Consider the following 24132-nt stretch of genomic DNA (forward strand, 5'->3'; position numbering starts at 1 on the left):
AATGGCACAAGAGACGAGAGAGGCAGCTGGGGGAGTTAAAACATGCAGATGGAGAGATGGCTGGGAGAGAGGAAAGACCTGGATGCGAGCGGAGAGACGGCGGCCGGGAACTGGCCACTTAAAATAAACTTTGGGAGCAGCGAGGTGGGGAGAATTCCTGGGGTCTGACACCCTGCTGGGGGCAGGGGCTGGGCCCTGGAGGGGTGGGAGTCTCACCCAGGTGAGCACCATCACCCACCTGCACCTGGGATCACACCAGGCACAGGAATCGTCCCCTCCTTCCCATATCCCAAATTCAAACTACTCGGAGGAGTCACCCCCTTCCTTCCCCACAATCCCAAATGCAAATGAGGAATCTCTCCTTTCCTTCCCCACAATCCCAAATGCAAATCCATTGGAGGAATTGTTTCTTCCTTCCCCACTTTCCCAAATTCAAAATACTCAGAGGAATCGCTCCCTTCCTTCCCCCAATCCCAAATGCAAATCCATTGGAAGAATCAGCCCCTACTTCCCAGAATCCCAAATGTAAATCCATTGGAGGAATTGTTCCCTTTTTTCCCCACATACCAAATTCAACCAACTTGCAGGAATCATTCCCTCCTTCCCACAATCCCAAATGCAAATCCATTGGAGGAATTGTTCCTTCCTTCCTCACTTTCCCAAATGTAAATCCATTGGAAGAATCAGCCCCTACTTCCCACAATGCCAAATACAAATCCATTGGAGGAATTGTTCCTTCCTTCCCCACAATCCCAAATTCAAACAACTTGCAGGAATAGTTCCTTCCTTCCCACAATCCCAAATGCAAACCTATTGGAAGAACCATCCCCTCCTTCCCACAATCCCAAATGCAAACCTATTGGAGGATCCAGATTTTGGCTCCTGATCCCAGCTCTGCAGAGTGACACCTTCATCCTTCCCATTTACAGCCCCTGTAGGGGTTTCTAGAAATAAATGGATAATGCCTGCCTGGATCTCACCCCCATTAAAAACACCCTCCTCAAACTCAAATCCTACTAAATTTATCAAGTTACACTTTTCCCAAACGCTCCAAAGGTTTTTTTTTTCCCCAAAATGAGCTTCCAGCTCTGAGTGAGCCCTTTAGGAACGAGTTTTAAGATCTGAGAGTTGACTTCAGCGCCCTGAGGCACAGACAGGGACACTCCCCGTGTCCCAGGGCTGCTCCAGAGCTGCCACCAGCTCCAGCAGCGTGGCCAAGCCACACCTCACTCCCCATCCCTGCTGCTTCTCACTCCCAGCCTTCCAGGAACCCAAGGATATCTGATGGAAAATGCAGCAGGCACAAAGCTCCGGGCACAATTCAGGCAGGCAAAAGCAGAGCCCGGATATTTTTATACCCACGGAGTTTTGTGGCAGCGAGAAGGAAAATTTTCTCTCACAAACGTGAATTAAAGCTTTCAATAAGTTAAAATGATGATTTTTTTTTTTTTTGAGGGCAATCTCCTGTAAGTTCACAGATAAAATCAGTTTTAGAAAGGCCTGCACTGAGCACAGGTGCATTCAGCAAAACTCACACCAATCCAAGGATTTATGATGCCCCCGAGGACAAAGAAGTGATTTACTGGTTTTATTTTGCTGCAAAGAAGGGAGCAAATTTCACCATCAGTTTTATTTTCTCCCCAGGTGCCAATCCAATTTTACTGCCAGGTTTATTTCAGCCTGGGGATGGCCCAGGCTGGACCCACAGTGTGTCCTGCTGGAGACAATAATTTATTAATTTAGAGAGGAGAAATTTTCTACAAATTTCTCCAATTTTTTTTCACATAAAGGATTTTATCTGTGGGTACTCAGCAATAAAATAATTTGAAGCAATAAAATAATTTGAAGCAATTTGTCCTGAGTGTTGGATTTTTTTGATGGTTAAATGGGAATCAGCTAAACCAGTGGGAACACACAAAACCACCTCAGTGCAAAGCCTCAGTTCTACACATGACTTGGAGTAAGCCCTGAGTAAATTACTTCAGAGTAAGTTACTCCAGAGTAAGGCACAGCCACTCCCAGGCACATTCCCAGCAGATCCTGCAGGTAAATCCTGGCTTTGGGGGTGACAAAGGGACTTGGAGCAGGGATGAGGCTGCAGAGATTTTGTCCAGAAGGAGAATGAAATAAAATTCAAATGTTTTGCACAAAATTAGGAGGGTTGGAATCTGCTCCTTCTTGGAATTAGATGGTGTTTAAGGTGTCTTCCTACCCAAACAATTCCATGATTCCACGATAATCTCTCTGAACACCTTTTAATCTCTCATGTTTCCTAAAAATCAGGGGCAGTTTTCCACTGAATTCAGGGGTTTTGTCTCACACTGACCTTCCACCATGGGTTATTCAAACTGCTGGGCTGTCAGGGTGAGTTAAAATAATCATGTCAGTATAAAACTTCAACAAATTGGACATTGGTCCTAAATGATGGAAATTGATTGAAATGATGGAAATGATTGGTCCTAAATGTGGAAATGTAATATGTAAAAAAATCTGTCTGGTGGATGAAATGTGAGGGGGGACCTTGTGGCTCTGCACAAGGAGGGGACAGGAGGGCACAGCCGGGGGGGTCGGGCTCTGCTCCCAGGGAACAGGGACAGGAGCAGAGGGAACAGCACCAGGGAGGGTTTGGGATGGATTTGGGGGAAATTCCTTCGTGGAAAGGGAATTGTTAAGCACTGGAAGGAGCTGGAGTCCCCATCCCTGGGCGGATTTCAAAGCCTGTGGGAAATGGATTTATAGAAAATTCTCAAAGCCTGACACAAGGCTCACATAGTGTACATCTGTATGCAAACCTTGAGATAAGAAATACTGACTTAGAAATGCCATGGAATAAGAGAGACATTGTTGAGAGAGAAATTAAGTTTCAAAAGATAATCTTACAAAAAGGACTAGATACTTTGGAGAAATAGAACTGTAAAAGATATATTGTAAAACCCACAAGGGGTAATTTTAAATAATTACCTTTAAAACATTTACAACATAGTGGAGCTAAACCTCATAAGCCAAGAAACACTTATTGTGTATTATAATTAAGAAATAGCTTCTGATTGTAATAACATAACTTATAACATCTGTATTATCTCACCCTTCACATGAGACTAAAAATAAAATAAAAGTTTTTAAAACCCCATCTCTAAACCAGACTAAAACATAACCCAACAAAAGCCCTGTGGATGTGGCACCTGGGGACATGGGTGGCAGTGCTGGGATGGTTGGACTGGATGACCTTGGAGGACCTTTCCAACCCAAACCATTCCATGATCCCATAAAATGGTTGGACTCAATGACCTTGGAGGACCTTTCCAACCCAAACCATTCCATGATCCCATAAAATGGTTGGACTCAATGACCTTGGAGGACCTTTCCAACCCAAACCATTCCATGATCCCATAAAATGGTTGGACTCAATGACCTTGGAGGACCTTTCCAACCCAAACCATTCCATGATCCCATAAAATGGTTGGACTCAATGACCTTGGAGGACCTTTCCAACCCAAACCATTCCATGATCCCATAAAATACGCATGCCAGGCACCCTCTGAGGGCCCTCCCTCCCTTCCCCTGGGCAGACTCACTTCTCCAGCACGGACATGATGATGGGAGGTAGAACCAGTATAGGCATGGGCAGGACCACTCTGGTCAGGGCTGTTTCCAGCAGGGCCTGTGGAGCAAACACAAACAAACAAACACATGCAGACATCCCAAACCAACCCAGGATGGACCTGCCAGGCTCAGGATGGCTCTGCTGATGGCACTGAACTGTCACCCAGAGTCTGCAGCAGCTGACAAACCTCAAAGCAGTTGGGAATTGGAAAAACATGCCTGGATAATGATTCTCCAAGCTCACTTTAAAAGCAGGTTCAGCTGTCATGTACAGAGGGTCAAATTGCCAAGCCAGAGCGACTTGGATACTTTTTGATGCAGAAAACATCTGGGTTTATCATCAATTATCCCATCTGAGTAGAGATAGAGCTTGGCCAAAGCCAGGACTCTAATTGGTAGATGTCACTTATGTCACTTTTGTCACTGATGTGAATGAGATAGGAATCACTGATGGGAAATGTTGTGGGGGAAATATTGTAGGGGAGACATTGTGGAGGAAATGTTGTAGGGAAATGTTGTAGGGGAGATATTGGAGGGGGAATGTTGTAGGGATATGTTGTAGGGAGGTGTTGTGGAGGAAATGTTGTAGGGGAAATGTAGGGAAATGTTGTAGGGGAAATGTTGTGGAGGAAATGTAGGAAATGTTGGAGGGGAAATGTTGTATGGGGAATGTTGGAGGGAAATGTTGGAGGGAAATGTTGGAGGGGAGATGTAGGGGAGATGTTGTGGAGGAAATGTTGTAGGGGAAATGTTTTAGGGAATTGTTGTAGGGAAATGTAGGGGAAATGTTGGAGGGAAATGTTGGAGGGCAAATATTGGAGGGAAATGTTGGAGGGGAAATGTTGTAGGGGAAATGTTGGAGAGAAATGTTGTAGGGGAAATGTTGTAGGGAGATGTGGAGGAAATATTGTAGGAGAAATGTTGGAGGGGAAATGTTGTAGAGAAATGTTGTAGGGAAAATGTTGTAGAGAAATGTTGGAGGGGAAATGCTGTAGAGAAATTTTGAAGGGGAAATTTGTAGGGGGAATGTTGTAGGGAAATGTTGGAGGGGAAATGTTGTGGGGAAATATTGTAGGGAGATGTTGTGGAGGAAATGTTGTGGGGGAAATGTTGCAGGGAAATGTAGGGGAGATGTTGTAGGGAAATATCCCACCATGGGCCGAGCAGCACTTTCAGCCCTTCCTGCCTGAGCTGAGCTTTGATCTCACTCTGTGCTGGGGAAGCAGCTCCTCACTGCTGCTCCAGGAATTGTTTCCCATCACTGCTGGGTCATTCCCTGCAGGGATTTGGGACATGCAGGGCTCTCTTCTCCCGGGAAAAGCCCAATCATGGAGCTACATTGTGCCTCCACAATTCTTCCTTCCTGGCCAGACTCACCAGAGGGAGCAACCAAAGCAGGGTTTGGATTTATTGAGGCCCAGAGATCTCCCAGGGCCTGGAGGGGCTCCAGGAGAGCTGGAGAGGGGCTGGGGACAAGGCCTGCAGGGACAGGAGCCAGGGAATGGCTCCCACTGGGAAAGGGGAGATTGGGCTGGGATCTTGGCAAGGAATTCCTGGCTGGGCTGGAATTCCCAGATTTGCTGGGGCTGCCCCTGGATCCCTGGCAGTGCCCAAGGCCAGGTTGGACACTGGGGCTTAGAGCAGCCTGGGACAGTGGAAGGTGTCCTGCCCATGGATAGGGTGGCACTGGATGGGATTTAAGGTCCCTTCCACCCAAAGCATCCCATGATTTTATGTCACAGGGACATCTAACATCACAACAAACCCTCACACAGGGACAGCTGTGTCACACTGAGGATCTGCCACATTTCACATGACAAAAACCAGGATCATCCTATCCAGGAGGAAGAGCTGGGATTGGGTGGCAGCTGAGCAGGAGTTCCCAGAACTCCCAAATTTTACGTTTTTAAGTTCCACCTCCATCACTCTCACAGGACCTTCACTTTTAATCTTCATTTTTTCTTTCAGCCATCAGGACAGAGAGGGGAGAGCGGGTCCTGGAGCCAGTTAATGGAAGTGAGGAAAACTGGCTCCAAGAAGTGTCTCTGAGCCCTTCAGCAGATTGTTTTAATCCCCCTGTTAACCAACAATATGGAGAGCTATTCGAGATCTCCCCGTTCCTGCCGAGGACTGCAGAGCTGTACATTAATTGCTGTCTCTGGAGTGCCTTGGACAGAAGGAGGGAGGGAAATGCCAAGCATTATATTATTAACTCCTGTGCCTGGGCGTGTGCTCAGCACAGCTCCACATCTCAGTCAGAGCCCACTTGGAAACAACAGCTCAGGGGGTGCTCAGGAGCCAGGACTGCACCCAGGGATGGGAAGGGAGCAGTTCCAGGCAGGTGGCACAGAGTGGGTGACAGGGAAAGCAAACCAGCTGTTCACGAGGTTAACAACATCTGGCTGCCCTCAGCCAGCTCTGGGTGGCAGGGAAGGGTTGGAAAGCTGCTCAGCCCCGAGCCTGAGTCCTCCTCATTTGGGAAAATGTGTGAGGGATCTTTGCTGGGTGTTCCACAAGGAATTCCCACGGTAGCACCAGGGATCAGTCCTGTCACTGTGCCGTTCCAAACCACCAGGGCCAGCCCCCAAATTTCTGTGTTCTCTGCATCTCCTCCACTCCCAGCTGCTAAAGCCATGGATTCCAGAGGCTGTGGGATGTGCTGGGCCTGGAATCAGCTGTGGCCCAGCTCTCCCAGCTCCTGTACTCACGTGTTTGGCAGCAACTCTGGAAGAGCCGACGATGTTCCCATTAGTGTCCAACACATCGATTCCCTCCTCCAGCTCCGTGTGCCTCATCAGGACCACGTTGCAGATGTTGGCACTGGCTGAGGAGGAGAAAGGCAGGAGGATCAGCCTTGATCAATCCCCACTGGCAGCTTCTGTGTGCCCTAACTCCAGATCTCCTCCCCTCAATCTGCTGAGGTGAATTGCTCTGAACCCCAAAAAAAGATGGAATTCTCAAGGAGAATAGTAACCAATTTTTTTTCCTCTGGGATAATAAAGGCAAATAGGCCTACAGGAAGGTCAAGTGCAAGGTGTCCTTGCCTGTGGTTGGAACTAGATGGTCTTTAGGTCCTTTCCAGCCCAAACCATTCCATGATTTCACACAATTTAGGGGAAAAATGACTCCATGCACCAGGACCTTTCTAACCCCTCCTCCTGGCCCAGCCTGTGGCTTTTGAGGCCTCAAGATGACCCCAAATTCTGTCTCTCAAGTCTGACCAAGAGCTGGGGTTGAGCACCACGTGCAGCCCCTCCTCTCACTCAGGCACTTCCCAACTTCTCCCAGAGAAAAGCTGCACATTCCCACAAAACTTTTGGGCTGATCAAGTGGCATTTTCCAGCACCCCCCACACCACATTTGCCTGCAAACTTTCCACCCAGAACTGAGACAAACCCACTGTTGCTGCAAGTACCAGTGCCTTCCAAAAATGTGTTTCTGCACTGCTTGATGGGTTAATATTCGCTAATTAATCTCAATTCATGTCATATAACAAATGTCTAATTTTTTGAGGGTGGTGGGTGGGTGAGCCCTCTCTGAAGGCAGCTCTGTGCAATCAAGGATGATTTGTGGTGACAAATGCTCCTTCCACTCGAGAGGGAGAGGAACACACACACACGCACACTCTGTCTCTCTCTTTAATATTCCAACTACCAGACCACTCTTCCCATTTATCAAAATATCTGTGTTCCCAACCCTTCAGCTCCTGAATCCCAGAGAAAAAACAAAACAAGGCCTTTCATTTAGAGAAAGTTTAGCCCCTGGTTTTTTTTTTTTCATTTTTAACACTCGCACGCCCCGTCCTTCTCGCTGTCAATCAAAACTGAGCAGATCAAAGAGCCCAGCAGAGCTGCTCTGGCCAGGGACGCCCTGGCACAGAGTTCCTGACAGACTCAGGATGGGGTGGCCAGCCCTGACACTCCCAAGATGCTTTCCCAAGGCTCTGGAATCCCTGCCCTGGTCCCAAAGCCAAAAGCTGCTTCCATGGTTTGTCTGAGACGAGGCGCTCACGTAGCCGCTCCCCTTCTGCTTTCTGAGAGAGCAGAAACGCTGCTAATTATGGCTAAACTTGGATTGCATGGATGTCTCAAATGCACGAGGGTGGGGGGGGGGGGGGAGAAATAAATAAATTTTAGTGCAGACAAAGTCATCTGCAGGATTTGGGAAGGAATTGTGGTAATGGAAACTGCGGCTGTGAGAGCACTCTGAGGAAACGGGGCTCGGGCTCCACACCAAGGCAGCACCCCACTCCTGGGGGTTTGTAGGGATTCTTTCTATCCCAAGGTGCTTCCCACACTCTAAATCTGTCCTTGGGCATCACCTAAACACAACAATTTTAACCACACACACATACAAAAAAGCCCAAGGAGAAGAAATCCTTCCTCCTTCTCCCTTCTCTCCAATTAGGATCTTTCCATCAGCTTTAATTTCCTTCAGATCAGGTTTGGGATGGGATTTTGGGGTTTTCTGAGGTTTTTTAGCCATGAACATCTCCAGTATAAAGCACACCCTCACCAGTAACACCCTGGCCTTGGGGCCAGCTGTTCACACCCAGTTCTGGGGAAGAAAAGGGTGAATTGGGTTCCTTGGATTCCCCTGGGCACCGAGACCCTTCCCCTCCTCACTGCTGAGAAAGGATCCAGCCCCTCCCAGCTCAAACTCAGGCTCCAAGACCTCCTTCCCTTCCCTTCTTTTCCATGGAACCCCTTCAGCCCCCAAGGATGCCCCAACCTCAATCCCAAACCCCTTTTCCAGCCCCTGGCTCTGCAGGGCCTTCTCTGCTCCTCCAGGAGCTGCTCCCCTGGCTTGGTTTCCTGGATCCAACCCCTGGTCCTGGCCGGGATTTTTTGGACAATTTGGGGTTTTCAGCTGGAAAATTAACCTTGGAAGGGGGTGAAGGCAGGGCCTGACCCAGCAGCACTGGTGTTAAAGTGTCCTCCAGGCAGAGCTGCTGCAGGTGGGCATTCCCTGGTGGTGCAAACACAACCTTCACACGCCCTGGAGAAGACACAGACCCCTCTGAGGGCACCAAGACCTTCCCCAGCAGCCATCCCGGCTTCCCAAAGCTCCGTGGAGCCCTCAGAACATCCCTGCTGGAGTTTGGGCTGCCTTCCACCCCAGCAGCAGCTGCCCCTCCTGTGGTAACTTGGGATGGGACCCTCAAGCTTGGATGTCCCCCCAGTTTTCCAGCTGCCCCCAACCAGCACAGCTCTGGGGGTCAGTGCAGAGGGAGGCAAGGAAAGGATGGGGAAAACTCTCTAATTTCACAGAATCATGGAATTATTAAGGCTGAAAAGGATTCCCAAGATCATTAAGTCCAACCATCACTGCCAAATCCACCAGCCCATCCCTGAGGACCACATCCGTGGGGTTTTTGGAGCAAGAGCTTTACCCCAGTGTTTGGCTTTTCATGTAGAAATAGAGAATTTCTACCTTTCTGCTGGGGGCTGGATGGTCAAAAGGAATTGGGAGACACATCTTAATGAAGGGTTTGTCCAGGTCAGCAAACCACAAACCAGCAATTAGTGGGAGGATCCCTGATGTCCTGGCTCATAATGAAGCAAGACAAATAAAACATTAGCTGGGGAATTAATTACAGGCTAAACAAATTAATTATGGGTCCTCAGTCAATGCCAACACAAACACCTTGGTGTGAAAGCAGATCAAGCCTGCAGCAAGGATTTCCTGCCTGCCTTTGACTCAAACACCCCTCAGAGCTGCCTCCTGGGACTGGAACTCATCCCTCGTGCTCTCCTGGTTGTAAAACCCCAAGGAAAGCTGAATCTCCCTAAAATAGATCCCAGAAAAGCCCCAGGAAAGCAACAACAATGCCCTCAGATCCCCTGGTGTACAAGGAAAAGGCTCAGTGCAACCACCAGAGCACAATCCCTGTCCCCCCTGTTCTGCAGGCAGGGCAGGCAGCTGCTTTTGTGGCAGAAAAGGGGAAAAAAATCCAGCAATTCAAGAATTGAGGGCTGGAGGGACACAACAACCAATTCTCTGCTAAAAAAGGAGCAGAAAGGCCAGAGAAAGTGAGAGCAGCAGACAGGTAAAGGGGCTCAGGAGAGCTCTGAGGATGTGGCACTTGCACAGCAAAGGAAAAAAACCTGAAAGGAAAATTTGGCATTATATGGCTGAAAAAGGAACATGGAAGAGGGAGCAAACCCCATTTTTTTAGTGATTTCCTCCATGCTGGGGCAATTTTTGCACCACCTTTGTAAATAAACAAGCTTACACAAAAAATTACCCCACAGCCACAAAGCTAAAATAACTCAGCATGTGCTGGAGGTGGGAACCAGAGACCCCAGCAAAGGCTGAGTGCAGAGCATCCCTGCCCTCAAACAGAGAGCTGATAAAACCCCAATAAAATGCTCCACCAAGCCAGGAGCAGCCTCAGTTCTGCACACACTTGGGGCTGCTCTTAACCAGTGACTCTCAGAAATCTGCACATTCAGAGCAGAACCATTTCTCTGCATTTTATTTTAAAATAACCACAGTGCTGCTGCTTATTTGAAGATTTGACACAGCTCAACCCAGATCCTGCAAATGAAATTCTCTGAGGTTGGAATGGTCGAGGACCACTCAGTGCTGATCATTTCTGAAGCTGCTTCAGAGTGCAAAGTGCAGCTGAAAAGCCTGAGGAGCTGCCTCCACCAGCAGATCTGCAGCATTTTTCTGCCAAAATTCTGCTTTGCAGAGTCCCATCCCTGCCTGCCCCAGCTCAGGGACCACCACTGAGGGGACATGAGCAGCAAGGAAGGAGCTGTGTGCATCCCAGTGGCTTCTGGCCACCTGCAGGCTTGCAGCCACCGCCTGGAACACAAAGAAAAGGAATTTTTCCTTACCGACAGCGGGGAATGGCACAAACCTCTGGATCAGCAGCCGAGTGGCCGGGGTAAACTTGTTGGCTCTCTGGATCAGAACATTAAGGCCCACCTTGGAATGGAGAAAAGCAAACCAGAGGAGGAGAGGATTAATGACCAGGAGCAGGGCACATGGCACAGTTTGGGGTCCCTCCCCATGAAAAGGTGTTTGAGAACTAAACCTCCCCCAGCTGCAGGGTTTGGCTGTGTTGGGCTCAACCCTTTAGTCAATACAGGGTTAAATCCAATTGTTGAGTTTAAAACAAGGGTTGAACCCAACCTTTGGGCTTAAATAAAGGGTTGAACCCAACCTTTGGGTTCAACCTCTTAGGTTTAAATGAAAGGTTGAACCCAACCTTTGGGTTTAAATTAAGTATTGAACCCAAGTCTTGGGTTTAAATGAAGGATTGAACCCAACAATTGGGTTTATCCAAAGTGCTGGACCCAACCACTGGATTGAACCAAACCATTGGGTTTAAATGAAGGGTAGAACTGTTGGGTTTAAATGAAGGTTTGAACCCAACTCTTGGGTTTAAATTAAGGGTTGAACCCAGCTTGGGTTTGTATGAAGTGTTGAACCCAACCATTGGATGCAACCCAAACATTTGGTTTAAATTAACGTTTGAACCCAACCCTTGGGCTTACAAGAAGGGTTGAACACAACTCCTGGGTTTATATGAAAGGCTGAACCCAACCATTGGGTTTAAATGAAGGTTTGATCCCAACAGTTGGGTTTGTCCAAAGTGCTGAACCCAACCACTGGATTGAACCAAACCACTGGGTTTAAATGAAGGGTTGAGCCCATTACTGGGTTTAAATTAAGGATTGGACCCAACTATTGGGTTTACACAAAGCATTGAACCCAAAAGTTGGACTGGACCAAACCACTGGGTTTATATGGAGGGTTGAACCCAACAGTTGGGTTTATATGGAGGGTTGAACCCAACAGTTGGGTTTAAACCCTTCCCAGCTAAAAGATAAGCCAGAACCCACTCCAACACCATCCAGTCCTTCTGGAATTGCCCTTGGCTGGATTTTTGCCCAGGTCACCATCATTTTTCCCATCCACCACAAAATCCTTGGGACTGGCTCTCACCCAGCTGGGAAAAACCCAAATTTCAGTGGTGGTGGTGGCCCAGCACAATTAATTCCTTCTCCAAGGGTCTGGACTACACAACCCCATTTGGGCTGTAAAGTTTATTATAACCATGGATTTATTTTTGTTGCCTTGTCCAACCCTTGAATAATGCAGAACTCTCCATAGTTTTCCATGGATCTGGCTCGTTGTGGATGTTCATGGAAACATAGAGGAGTTGTTGCCTCCTGACTCTCACATTGATAATGCTGAAAATTGGGAGAATTTTCATCAAAACTGGCTTCATGCACACGTGGGGTTAAAAATTAACCAAATCTATCCATAGGGAATAACTTCTGTCTTTAAATTACTCTTCCTCGCAATATTTTCTCTTTTTCATACCCCTTAAAAAAAACCCCAAATGCACAAACTAAACCCAACAGCCCCAACCTGGGAATTTTCAGCTGGAAATGGAAGCCTTGAGCAATGTGTGGCTGAAATGTTTTCAGCCCAAAATGCAGCAAAATTAAAAATAAAATTAAAAAAATCAGCCAAAACCAAAAAGCTGCCAGAAAAGAACAAATTTTTTTGTGGATATTTTTTTTGGAGGGGGGGTTTGAAAAGCAAAGAGAAGCCTGGGAGAGGATATTTTGCAGGCTGCTACATTATACATGCACATCCCAGCTCATCCCAGTGTGCCAGAGCCTGGGAGGAAGAGGGGGAGAAGCACAACTGCTGGGTAAGCCCTGCATGGGCACAGGGCTGCTTCTCCAGCCCCAGGAAATATTTCCAGAGCCTTTCCCAAGGTCTTCACCCAGACCCCAAGCAGGAGCTCCTCCTCTTGTCCTCAGCAAACGCAGCCCTAGAGCTGAGTCCAAGAGAGCCATGGTGATTCTGCTTAGTCTGGACAGCAGTGAAGGTTTGTCTTGAACTTCTTCCCCCTCAAAAATGACGGAATGATTTTTTTTTCTTTAATTTTCCAGTTGTTAGGATGAGTCTTTTTAAAGTCTGAACACCTCCAGAAACTGTAACACAGCCTAAAATGTGTGGCTTTACGAGGAGCCAGTTTTAAGCCTGGCTTTGCTTGTCTGCCCCATGGATTTGGGTATTTAGTCTGGATATGGTTAATCTGTGTCCATGACAAATTTTATTGGGTTTGCAGCCCCTGCTTGGAGGTTTGGTGGAGGATTTGGCAATGAAGTGGAAGAGCAGCAGCTTTTGAAAGAGAAAAGCTGAGTCTGGGAGAGCCACCACTGTGAGGGCAGTGAAATAAAAGCATTTTACTTCCAGATTTAATGTGATGAACTCAGTCCCCACTTACAGCAACCCCCTGCTGGGAACATGAAATTAAATGTTGCTGGAGATTAAATCCCATCTCCCAAATCCTCAACACAAGGGCTGGATATAGGAAACTAATGAGGGTTTGTTTTCTACAGTTTGGAAATTGCTGTAGCTGATCTGTGAACTCCTTCCCACGGGCCATGAGGTGAGGTGAGGGTAAACAGGGCAGGAACTGCTCAACCTCAGGCCACCAAAGCAGAAGGGTCATCAAGGGTTGATGAGCTCACTCATGTTAATGAGTTTAATTACTTGGGATTGGCCAAAGGACGCTGTTGAAGCAAATTCATCATTAAAGACCAACCCCAGGTTTATTGTTGTGACCATCACCCAGTCACTGAGCAGGGTCTGCAGCACTGGTGATGGAAACATGGAACAGAACCAGGGGGGACTCACCTCACCCAACCTGGCACAACCACAGAATCACCGAGGCTGGAAAAGCCCTCCAAGACTGAGTCCAACCATCCCCAGCACTGCCAGGGCCACCACTGCCCCCAAGTGCCACATCCACAGGGCTGTGAAACCCCCCCAGGGATGGGGACACCACCCCTGTCCTGGGCAGCTGTGCTTGACAACCTTTGGTGAAGGAATTCTTCCTGAAATCCAACCTAAACCTTCCCTGGCACAGCCTGAAGCTGCTTCCTCCTGTCCTGTGGGTCCCCTTGCAGCTTCTCTGGGCAGCCTGCTCCAGAGTTTGACAGAACTCCAGGATGGTTTGGTTGGGAAGGGACTTAAAGAACATCCAAGGCAGGGACACCTCCCACTGTCCCGGGGTGCTCCAAGCCCCAGTGTCCAGCCTGGCCTGGGACACTGCCAGGGATGGGGAGTTATCCATGGTGCACATTCCCATACTGTGACCAGATCAAATCCAGCTTTCCCCAATTGCCTGGTTTGCTGAGGTTTCCCCCTCCAGAGCACTCCCTTGATGTGGCTGTGGGAGCTGGACACAGGGACATATGGCTGGACACACAGACACATGGCTGGACTCAGGGACACAGGGCTGGACATATGGACATGAGTGGACACATGGCTGGACACAGGGACAGATGAGATACATGAGTGGACACAGGGACACATGGCTGGACACAGGGACACACAGGATATATGAGTGGACACAGGGATACAGAGCTGGACACAGGGACACACAGCTGGACACATGGACACAAGTGGACACATGACTGGACACAGGGACACATGACTAGACACAGGGACACATGGCTGGACACATGGACACAAGTGGACACATGGCTGGACACAGGGACACATGGCTGGACACATGGACACAAGTGGACACACGGCTGGACACAGGGATATGTGACTGGACACAGGGACACATGGCTGGACACAGGGACACATGGCTGGACACACAAACACATGAGTGGACACAGGGATATGTGGCTGGACACAGGGACACATGACTGGACATGGGAACACACAGCTGGACACAGGGGTACACGGCTGGACACAGGGGTATGTGACTGGACACAGGGGTATGTGACCAGACACAGGGACACATGGCTGGACACAGGGGTATGTGACCAGACACAGGGGTACACGGCTGGACCCAGGGATACATGGCTGGACACAGGGACACACAGGGGACACACATATCCCTGTCCCTGGACACAGGGATACGTGACACCAACACTTCCTAACATCCCTCAACACAAAACCGGGATCAAACATGGCCAGTGGGAGAGAAACCTCACCCAGGGCTCTGCTGTGCCTCTGGCAGCACTCTGCCCTTCCTCCCTCTCTCTTCCTCCTTGAGTGCTAAGAATTCCTGCCATTTCTTTAGCTCCCATTTTATTTCAGCATCATGAACATTCCCTCAGCAGAACGTTTGTGAGGTCACCACACTTTGAAGCAGAACCATCAGATGCTGGCAGAGACCAACGTTTCTGATTCCTTTCCTTCTTCTTGTCTCACAAAGTTCTGACCTTATGTCTACCAAGACACCAATTCTAAAACCATAGGAATTAAAAACAAACAAACAAACAAACAGGTTTCTTCTGTCTTTTTATGAAGAGTTTTGAAGCCTGAGAGATGGTTTTGAATGCCTGACATTGGCAATGGCCAAGCCCACACCTCTTAAACCTGGCCTAGAGCAATAAATCCATCAGAGGAGTTATTTCACTTCATACTGGGAGGGAATTTTTACAAAATAGAGGAATCTCAAGAGTCCAGCAAGCATTAGCTGGTAGATGACACCACCCAAACATTGCTTCATGGACTGTGCTGGAGAAATCCCCGCTGGTTTAGGGGATTTAACTCCAGGGCATCCCTGAGCACTGCAAATGGAGCTGGCTGTTCAAGGGACCTGGAAAGTCAACTTGGAGAGAGGGACTGGCTCCAAAGGAGGTTATCCCTCATCCCCCAGTCACCAGATTGGATTAGAACTAATTGGATCTGATGAGTCCCATCCAGCCAAGCTGGAGAAAAGAGCATTAGGAGAAGGAAGGAAAAAACTCATTCATTAGGGCTGGGAGGTGAAGATGGAGGCAGAGAGATGGAAAACTGGGCTCTTTCCCAACTGGAGCTTTCCCAAGCCAAGGAGAACAGAATGGAAGAGTCTAAGGGAAGGGAAAGCAATCAGGATCCGAGTGGGGAAGGAACTTAGAGAGGAGCAAGAGTAAGGGAAGGAGCAGACATCAGTCCCAAGACAATTCCAGCAGGGACGACCACAGCAGCCCCACAGCTGGATGTTTCAAGGGAAGGGAATGGCGCAGTCTGGAGCAAGGCTGGAGAAAAGTGGGATTCATGCTGAGAACACAACAAACTTGGTTTGGGAGATGGTGGAGCAAGGAGGATGAGGGGCCATGCCCACGACAAGAGGTGCTGTCTCATACCAAGCTTTCCATGCACCTGGATCCTGTCCAGAGGCAGCAGCACTGCTGGGGTGGTGGGGATGGGCTGGGGCAGAGGGAAAGGAAGGGAGGAGAACAAACCTGCTGGAAATGGAGACATCCCAGTGAAATGAGAGAGAAAATGCTGCAGAGAGGCACATGGAGTTTGGGAGGTGACAGTCACGGGAGGAACCTTAAGGATCATCTACTTCCAACCCTCTGCCTTGGACGCCTTCCAGCATCCCAGGCTGCTACAAGCCCTGTCCAGCCTGGCCTGGGACACTCCCAGGGACGGGTTTGGCAGCACCCAGCAGGTGCCAGGTGCTCCTGACACCAGGGACAGGATGCTGCTGGCACTGGGAGCATTCCCAGAGAGCCCCATGTCCTTGTCCCCCACAAGAACCCCGTGTCCTTGTGCCTTTGGGAACGGCTGCTCAGCTCCAGCGATTTCGGGGCTCCATGGAGGAACTGCCAGGCTGAGTTTCAGTCTGAGAGATCCAACCACTCCCTTTGGGGTCTGAGAATGAACAGGGAAAGGGATGTGCAGGAACAGCTTTGGAGCAGAGAGATGCAGACTTTAGAGCCAGGCACCACTTCCTTTCAAACTTAAAACTTAATTTAAAACAAAAGTTGATCACCAGCTCCTCAGATCCCCTGGGATTTTCCCCCTGCTCCCATGGAGGAGGGAGCCAGGCCACGCTCCATCCCCTCCCATCCCTCTCCGGACTTTTCCAGCCCCCGAATGTCTCCTGGCTGCCCCGAACAGGGCAGAGCAGGCGGTGGGAGGGCTCCAGCTCTCCCGGCTGATTATGGACATCACACCCCATTCACAGGCTGTCAGCGCAGCCTCGCAGACAATTATCGGGAACAAGGAGTGGATTGGAAAAATCCACAGGGGCACCTCCACCTGGAGAGGAGAGCGAGAAATGGTGTGTGAGAGGTCATCGTGAGCGAGCGGGGAAGGAGGAGCAGCCCCACGGCACGGGAAGGAGCGGGAGTGCTGGAAAGGGATGGAATGGGACTGATGGAAAGGGATGGAGTGGGACTGATGGAAAGGGTAGGGAAGGAATGGGATTGCTGGAATGGGATGGAATGGGATTGATGGAAAGGTATGGAGTGGGACTGATGGAAAGGGATGGAGTGGGATTGATGGAAAGGGATGGAATGGGACTGATGGAAAGGGATGGAATGGGATTGCTGGAATGGGTAGGGAAGGAATGGGAGTGCTGGAAAGGGATGGAATGGGATGGTGGAAAGGGGAGGAATGGGATTGCTGGAAAGGGAAGGAATGGTAGTGATGGTGTGGGAAGAAATGGGATTGCTGGAATGGGAAGGAGCGGGAGTGCTGGAAAGGGAAGGATTGGGGTTGCTGGAATGGGAAGGATTGGGATTGCTGGAAAGGGGTGGAATGGGACTGTTGGAAAGGGGAGGAATGGGATTGCTGGAATGGGAAGGAATGATAGTGACGGTGTGGGAAGAAATGGGATTGCTGGAATGGGATGGAATGGAATAGAGTGGGAGTGATGGAAAAGGAAGGAATAGGATTGATGGAAAGGGAAGGAATGGGATTGCTGGAATGGGAAGGAGTAGGATTGATGTGGGAAGGTGTGGGATTAGTGTGGGAAGGAGTGGGATTGCTGGAAAGGGAAGAAATGGGATTGATAGAAAAGGAAAAAATGGGATTGATAGAAAAGGAAGAAATGGGATTGATAGAAAAGGAAGAAATGGGATTGATGGAAAGGGAAGGATTGGGATTGCTGGAAGGGGAAGGAATGGGATTGCTGGCATAGGAAGAAATGGGATTGCTGGAAAAGGAAGGATTGGGATTGCTGGAAAAGGAAGGAATGGAATTGCCGGAAAAGGAAGGATTGGGATTGCGGGATTTGGAGCTGCTCTTGGCAGAACTGGAAGCTGTGATCAGGGAAATTGAAAAGCTGATGGAGAAAGCTCCAATCCCACAGAAAAACTGGGAGATGCTTCAAGGAGAAGGTCCAGAGGGACCCAGAAAATGACTTTAGAGGGTTCCAGAGGGGTTAACTCCACCAGTTACTAATCCAAAGGTCCCAGCAGCAGTGAAAATGCAGGAAACAGGGAAGGGCTGCTCATGGTCCTTGGCTGATTTAATTCAGGCCTCTCAGCACAGCCCCAAGAGTCACTTCTGACCCAAACTTTGCTCTAAGTCCTGAAGAGCTGAGCCAGCACCAAAAGGGATCAGCAGTGCCAGAGCAAATGGAGCTGGGATCTGGAATTAGGAATCGGAAAATCCTGGAATGGGTTGGAAGGACCTCAAATCCCCTCTCATCCACCCCTCACCTCCCACTGGGCCAGGGTGCTCCAAGCTGCCCTTGGACACTTCCAGGGATTGCCCAATTTCCCTGGGCAAAAGAGACCTACTTCCACATAGAAATAATAAAGTTGTTATAAATAATTATTATCTATATAAAATTATAATATCTAAAAAGCAATTGTTGCCAATAAAATCGGCTTCATGCAGCTTTTTTAATCTCCTAAAAGCGTGAAAAATAGCAGAGTAAGAGTGTGTGTGTCAGCTGGAAAGAGTTTCTGTCTCATCACAGCCCCCCTGATCTGTGCAGCTCTTGGCACTGGAATACTGGGGGAATAAAAAATTCCAAACATTTAAAATACATTTGGTCTTTCTCAAGTCTTTTTACTTCTCCCTGCCTTTGTTTGCCTTGTTTAGGAAAACCAGCTGGTGTTAATTGCACTTCATGCACCACCAGCATGAACAGCAGCCAGATATCAGGAATTGGAGCCTGATCCCAGGAATCCACTCAATTGTTTGGGGAAAAAAATTACATTATCACTCTTCAGAACAGCAGTAAAATGAGGGAGCAAAAGAAAAGGCAGGAAAGAGGCTGGTGGGGGGAAAGTGGGATAAAAATAAATTACAATCACAGAAAGAGAAAAGGAGATGTTAGAGGATGGAATTCCCAGAGCAGCTGTGGCTGCCCCTGGATCCCTGGAATGTCCAAGACCAGGCTGGACAGTGGGGCTTGGATCCACCTGGGACAGTGGGAGGTGTCCCTGCCATGGATGGGGTGGGAATGGGATTTGGGATTTGGGATCTGTTCCAACCCAAACACCTTTCCCAGCCTTATTTCAAGTGATTCCTTCACCTGAGTCATGCACAGGAGAAGGGATGAAATCCTGGACCTGGCACAGCTCTGTGCTCTGACTTGGGTTGGGATGGGAGTAGTTGGAGAGAAAAGGAAATGTGGGGAGAAAAATGTGGAATGAAAGAATATTGGTCCCTCCCCAAATTCACCCTGTAGGGCTGGAAATCAGGAGTTGTGGTTGCAGCAATTCCTGTCTCTCTAAAAAGGGAAGAAAATCAGGATGTTTGCAAAGATTTCCCATTTAAGTGCAGGACAACGAGGCCAAACCCAGGCCTGATGGAGCAGTGTGCTTGTCCCTGCTGTGAGGACACCGAGGGTGAGGCACAGCACAAATCCACTGCTCTGTCCTCTCTGGGCTTCTCCAGGCCCTTTTCCACCTGCACACAGGTGGAAACACAGGGAGACACAGGTCTGCCCCTCATGACTGAGCCCACATCCCAAAGCCTCCCTGCTGGGCAGGGCTTTCTCCAGGCTGGTGGGAGCTGGGAGGGCTTTCAGGACACAGCATTCCAGAACTTCAGCAGTGTTCCCCCTGGGATGTCTGTGGGGACACAGAAACCTCACTGCACACCCCCTGTGCCGTCCCTGCTCTGCTGGGAAGGTTTTCTTCCAGCATCAGAGAGGAGAAGAACCTTTAAAGGCTGCTGCCTTTCACGTGGAGAAAACCTCCTCCCAACATCAGGAAAAAACACCTGTGAGGGCTGCTGCTCTTTGTGCTCTGTGTGGAGGGAAACCTCCCAACATCCAGAAGGAGAAGAACCTCTAAAGAAGAACCTCACATGCTGCTCTTCATGCTCCATGTGGAGGAAAACCTCCTTCCAACATCAGGAAGGAGAAGAACCTGTGGAGGTTTTTGCCCTTCGTGCTCTATGTGGAGGAAAAGCTCCCAACATCCAGAAGGAAAACCTCTAAAGGCTGCTGCCCTTCATATTTCACATGGAGGAAAAGCTCCTTCCAACATCAGGATAGAAGAAGAACCCTGAAGGTTCTTGCCCTTCAGCTCCAAGTGGAAGAAAACATCCTTCCAACATCAGGAAGGAGAAGAACCCATGAAAGTTGCTGCCCTTCATGCTCCACATGGGGAAAAATATTTCAGCATCCAGAAGAACCTCTAAAATCTGCTGCCCTTCATATTTCACGTGGAGGAAAAGCTCCTTCCAACATCAGGAAGGAGAATAACCTGTGAAGGTTTTTTGCATTTCATGCTCCATGTGGAGGAAAAACTTCCAACATCCACAAGGAGGACCTTTAAAGGCTGCTGCACTTTGTATTTCATGTGGAGGAAAATGTCCTTCCAACATCAGGATAGAAGAACCCCTGAAGGTTTTTGCCCTTCATGCTCCGTGTGGAGAAAAACATCCCAAAATCCAAAAGGAGAAGAACCTCTAAAGGCTGCTGCCCTTCAAATATCATATGAAGGAAAACCTCCTTCCAACATCAGGACAGAAGAACCCCTAAAGGTTTTTGCCCTTCATATTTCACAAGGAGGAAAAGCTCCTTCCAACATCAGGAAGGAGAATAACCTGTGAAGGTTTTTTGTCTTTCATGCTCCATGTGGAGGAAAAGCTCCCAACATCCAGAAAGAGAACCTTTAAAGACTGCTGCCCTTCATGCTCCATGTGGAGGAAAAGCTCCCAACATCCAGAAGGAGAACCTTTAAAGACTGCTGCCCTTCAAATATCATGTGGAGGAAAACTTCCTTCCAACATCAGGATGGAAAAAGAACCCCAGAAGGTTTTTGCTCTTCATGCTCTGTATGGAGGAAAACGTCCCAACATCAGAAAGGAGAACCTTTAAAGGCTGCTGCCCTTTATATTTCATGTGGAGGAAAAGCTCCCAACATCAGGAAGGAGAAGAACCTGTGAAGGATTTTGCCCTTCATGTTCCACATGGAGGAAAATCTTCCAACATCCAAAAGGAGAAGAACCTCTAAAGGCTGCTGCCCTTCATATTTCATGTAGAGGAAGAGCTCCTTCCAACATCAGGATAGAAGAATCCCTGAAGGTTTTTGCCCTTCATATTTCACAAGGAGGAAAACCTACTTCCAACATCAGGAAGGAGAAGAACCTCTGAAGGTTTTTGCCCTTCCTGCTCCACGGGGAGGAAAACATCACAACATCCAAAAGGGGAACCTCTTAAGATTTTTGCCCTTCAGCTCCACATGGAAGAAAATATCAGGAAGTAGAACCCCTGAAGGTTTTTGCCCTTCAGCTCCATATGGAAGAAAACCTCCCAAACATCAGGAAGGAGAACCCCAGAAGGTTTTTGCCCTTCTCCACCCCGGACCATCCACAGCCCCATGGAAAGCTCCTGCCTGTCCCTGGGGCACTGTTCTGACCCCCTGAGCACCCAGCTCTGAGCCAGCACTGTTCCACACACCCAGGGCATCCTGGGTGTGTGGAACACCCTGGATGGAGTGACAAACCTCCCTGCAGGGAGATCTCTGCTTGCACCAGGCTGAAACTCCCCAGTTTTATTCCCTGGGGAATAAAATCTCAGGGAGCCTCCCACGCCTCTTTGCACAGGGGTGTTTCCCAGAGCACCCCAAGGTCCCTTCTGCCCTCTGGAGCTGCCCTGCAGGCTCTGAGCAGCCCAAGGAATTCCAGCTCCCCAAGCCCTGCACCAGCCCTGCAGCACGGACACCTCCACACCCACGGGGTCCTTACCAAAGCCTCCCAGCTGCTCGGGGGACAAAGCTCTGCCAAGATCCTTGTCCGTGTGTCCTGCCCCTCTAATCTGCCCCTGTTCCAAGAGGGAGAGGAGCATTAATGCCAAAACCACGGGATCAGCAGCACCACAGCGTGCTGAGGCTGGAAGGGGGGTGTGAGGGGCAGCAGCACGTCCAGCTGGGGACTGTCACCTCAGGGACACACAGGGTGACATAAATGCTGGCCTAAGCACTGAGGAGCTCAGGGAAACCATCCCATGCTTCCCCTGGAAGCTGTGGATGGAAAACCAAAGCATTGAGGTTGTTAGGATGGGGATTAGGATTAAAACTGAGCTGGAAAAGTGAGCACAGCTCCTGGGTGAGGAGGTGGGAGCTCAGGTGAGCCCAGGTGAGCCAGGCTGGGTTTTGAGCTCAGGTGAGCCAGGCTGGGTTGTGAGCAGGAAGGGACAGCAGAGGGGACAGGAGCAGCAGTGCCCAGCACACAGACTGAGAGATGGCAAACCATCCAGCACAGGGGTACCCCATACAATGGAGTTTTCCCTCACAACTTCGAGGCAATTCAACAACTCCTCACCCTCTGGAAAATGGTCTGGCAGCTGCACAAGGAGCAAATTCTCTGTGACCTGACAAAATGGGGAAATGTCTTGGCCAGAAGGAAAAATACCAAGTGCTGTGGGATCTGTAATGCTCCAAAGGAAAAGCCCCAACCACTCAGTTCGGGGCTGAAACCCCAGTGTAAGGAATAACTTTCCCAAGTTGCTCCTCCAAACTGTTCCTGCCTCTGATGTCAACCTGTGCTCCTGGGAATGTATTAAAAGCCACAAGATTTGATTTTAGGAATGCTAAAAGCTCCTCTCACAGATTATTTCACCCAGAACTGGAGAGGAGACCCCAGAGCTGCTCCAGGGCTGGAGCCAGGCTGGCAGAGCTGGGAATGTTCCCCTGGAGAAGGGAAAAATCCAGGGAATCCTAAATGTCCCTAAAGAGGCTCCAGGAGAGCTGGAGAGGGGCTGGGGACAAGGCCTGCAGGGACAGGAGCCAGGGAATGGCTCCCACTGGGAAAGGGGAGATTGGGCTGGGATCTTGGCAAGGAATTCCTGGCTGGGCTGGAATTCCCAGATTTGCTGGGGCTGCCCCTGGATCCCTGGCAGTGCCCAGGGCCAGGCTGGACATGGGGAGCACCTGGGGCAGTGGGAAGTGTCCCTGCCATGGCAGGGGTGGCACTGGGTGGGATTTGAGGTCCCTTCCCACCCAAACCATTCCAGAGTTCCACGCTGTGACCTGAACTCCAGCTCCAGCTAGAAACACATCCACAGGGGAAGATGTAATTCCATCCCCAGTGGAACATTCCAGAACTCTGCCTCTCCTCTCCTGCCACCCAGGGCCCTGCAGCCTCGCGGTCTCTAAATTAGCCCGGTTAATTAATTCCCCACCAATTAATGCACGAGAGAGAGTGGGAGTTCACAGAGCAGCCAAGGCACAGCGCAGGAGGGGCTGGATTCTGGTTCTGCTGCAAAGCTCGGGCATGCAGGGCCAGCCACACCCCAGGTGACAGCATTTGCTGGTTACCAAAACGGAGTTAAGTCAATTAAAAGACATCAACATGCTCAGCAATCCAAAAAACATCTCCTAAGCAGCTCCTTAGTCATGAAATCCAGAGATATAAAGAGTTACCCACTGCTATTGAGACAGCACTTATGACAGCTCCCAAGTAGCCCTGGATGAACTTGGATGTCGGAGAAGGCTTTGGAAAGAAAAACAAAACATATTTTCAATAAACAAACTTCTGGTTATTAATATTCAACCCTTTTTTCCCCCCTTTTTTTTTTTGGTTGTTTGTTTTGGTTTTGGTGTATTTGTTTCAGAGCAGAGACAGGTTTAATTTTGTCATATTGTTCTGTGACACATGGGCTGTCATCCCAAGAGGCAAAAGCGAGGAAATCATGGCCTCCTGAGCAAGGTTACAGGGAATGGAAAATTAATTGGCATCAGAAAATTATAATAATAGCAGCTCAAAGGAAGGATGTGAGTGAAATTCAGCAAATGGTACCAAATTAGCATTCCCACCCTGGAGTGCTGAACCCCAAACTCGCCACAGTCAATATTTCATCTGTGAAATGTTCTCTCAGTGAGCTGGATGGATTCCAGCTCAGCTTCCCACATCCCAACACGGGATGAATGGAGGCTGAGGAGAAGGAGGGGACCAGGGACAGCCCAGCAAGGATGGAACAGGGAGAATGGAGCAGGGACAGCTCCCCATTGAGAATGGAGCAGGGACAGCTCCACCAAGGATGGAACAGGGACAGCTCCAGCACTTCCCAGGGACAGCCCCACCAAAGATGGAGCAGGAACAGCCCCAACAAGGATGGAGCAGGAACAGCCCCAACAAGGATGGAGCAGGGACAGCCCCACCAAGGATGAAGCAGGGACAGCCCCAGCACTTCCCAGGGACAGCCCCAGCAAGGATGGAGCAGGAACAGCCCCAGCACTTCCCAGGGACAGCCCCAGCACTTCCCAGGGACAGCCCCAGCAAGGATGGAGCAGGAACAGCCCCAGCACTTCCCAGGGACAGCCCCAGCACTTCCCAGGGACAGCCCCAGCA

The 24132-nt window shown here is 49.4% G+C and overlaps 1 protein-coding gene across 1 annotated transcript in view; it reads right to left on the minus strand.

Annotated features, from left to right (window-relative positions):
* Positions 1-24132, minus strand: part of SFXN5 (sideroflexin 5) — a 117182-nt gene that overhangs the window by 35640 nt on the left and 57410 nt on the right. The window contains exons 9-12 of the mRNA XM_066549273.1: positions 23209-23274; positions 10449-10539; positions 6312-6427; positions 3576-3661 (exon numbers count right to left, since the gene is read on the minus strand). Of these exons, the coding sequence (XP_066405370.1) occupies positions 3576-3661; positions 6312-6427; positions 10449-10539; positions 23209-23274 (359 nt within the window). The remainder of the gene's footprint in view (positions 1-3575; positions 3662-6311; positions 6428-10448; positions 10540-23208; positions 23275-24132) is intronic.

This window comes from Molothrus aeneus, chromosome 4 (genome assembly GCF_037042795.1).
Source record: "Molothrus aeneus isolate 106 chromosome 4, BPBGC_Maene_1.0, whole genome shotgun sequence".
Classification (NCBI taxonomy): domain Eukaryota; kingdom Metazoa; phylum Chordata; class Aves; order Passeriformes; family Icteridae; genus Molothrus; species Molothrus aeneus.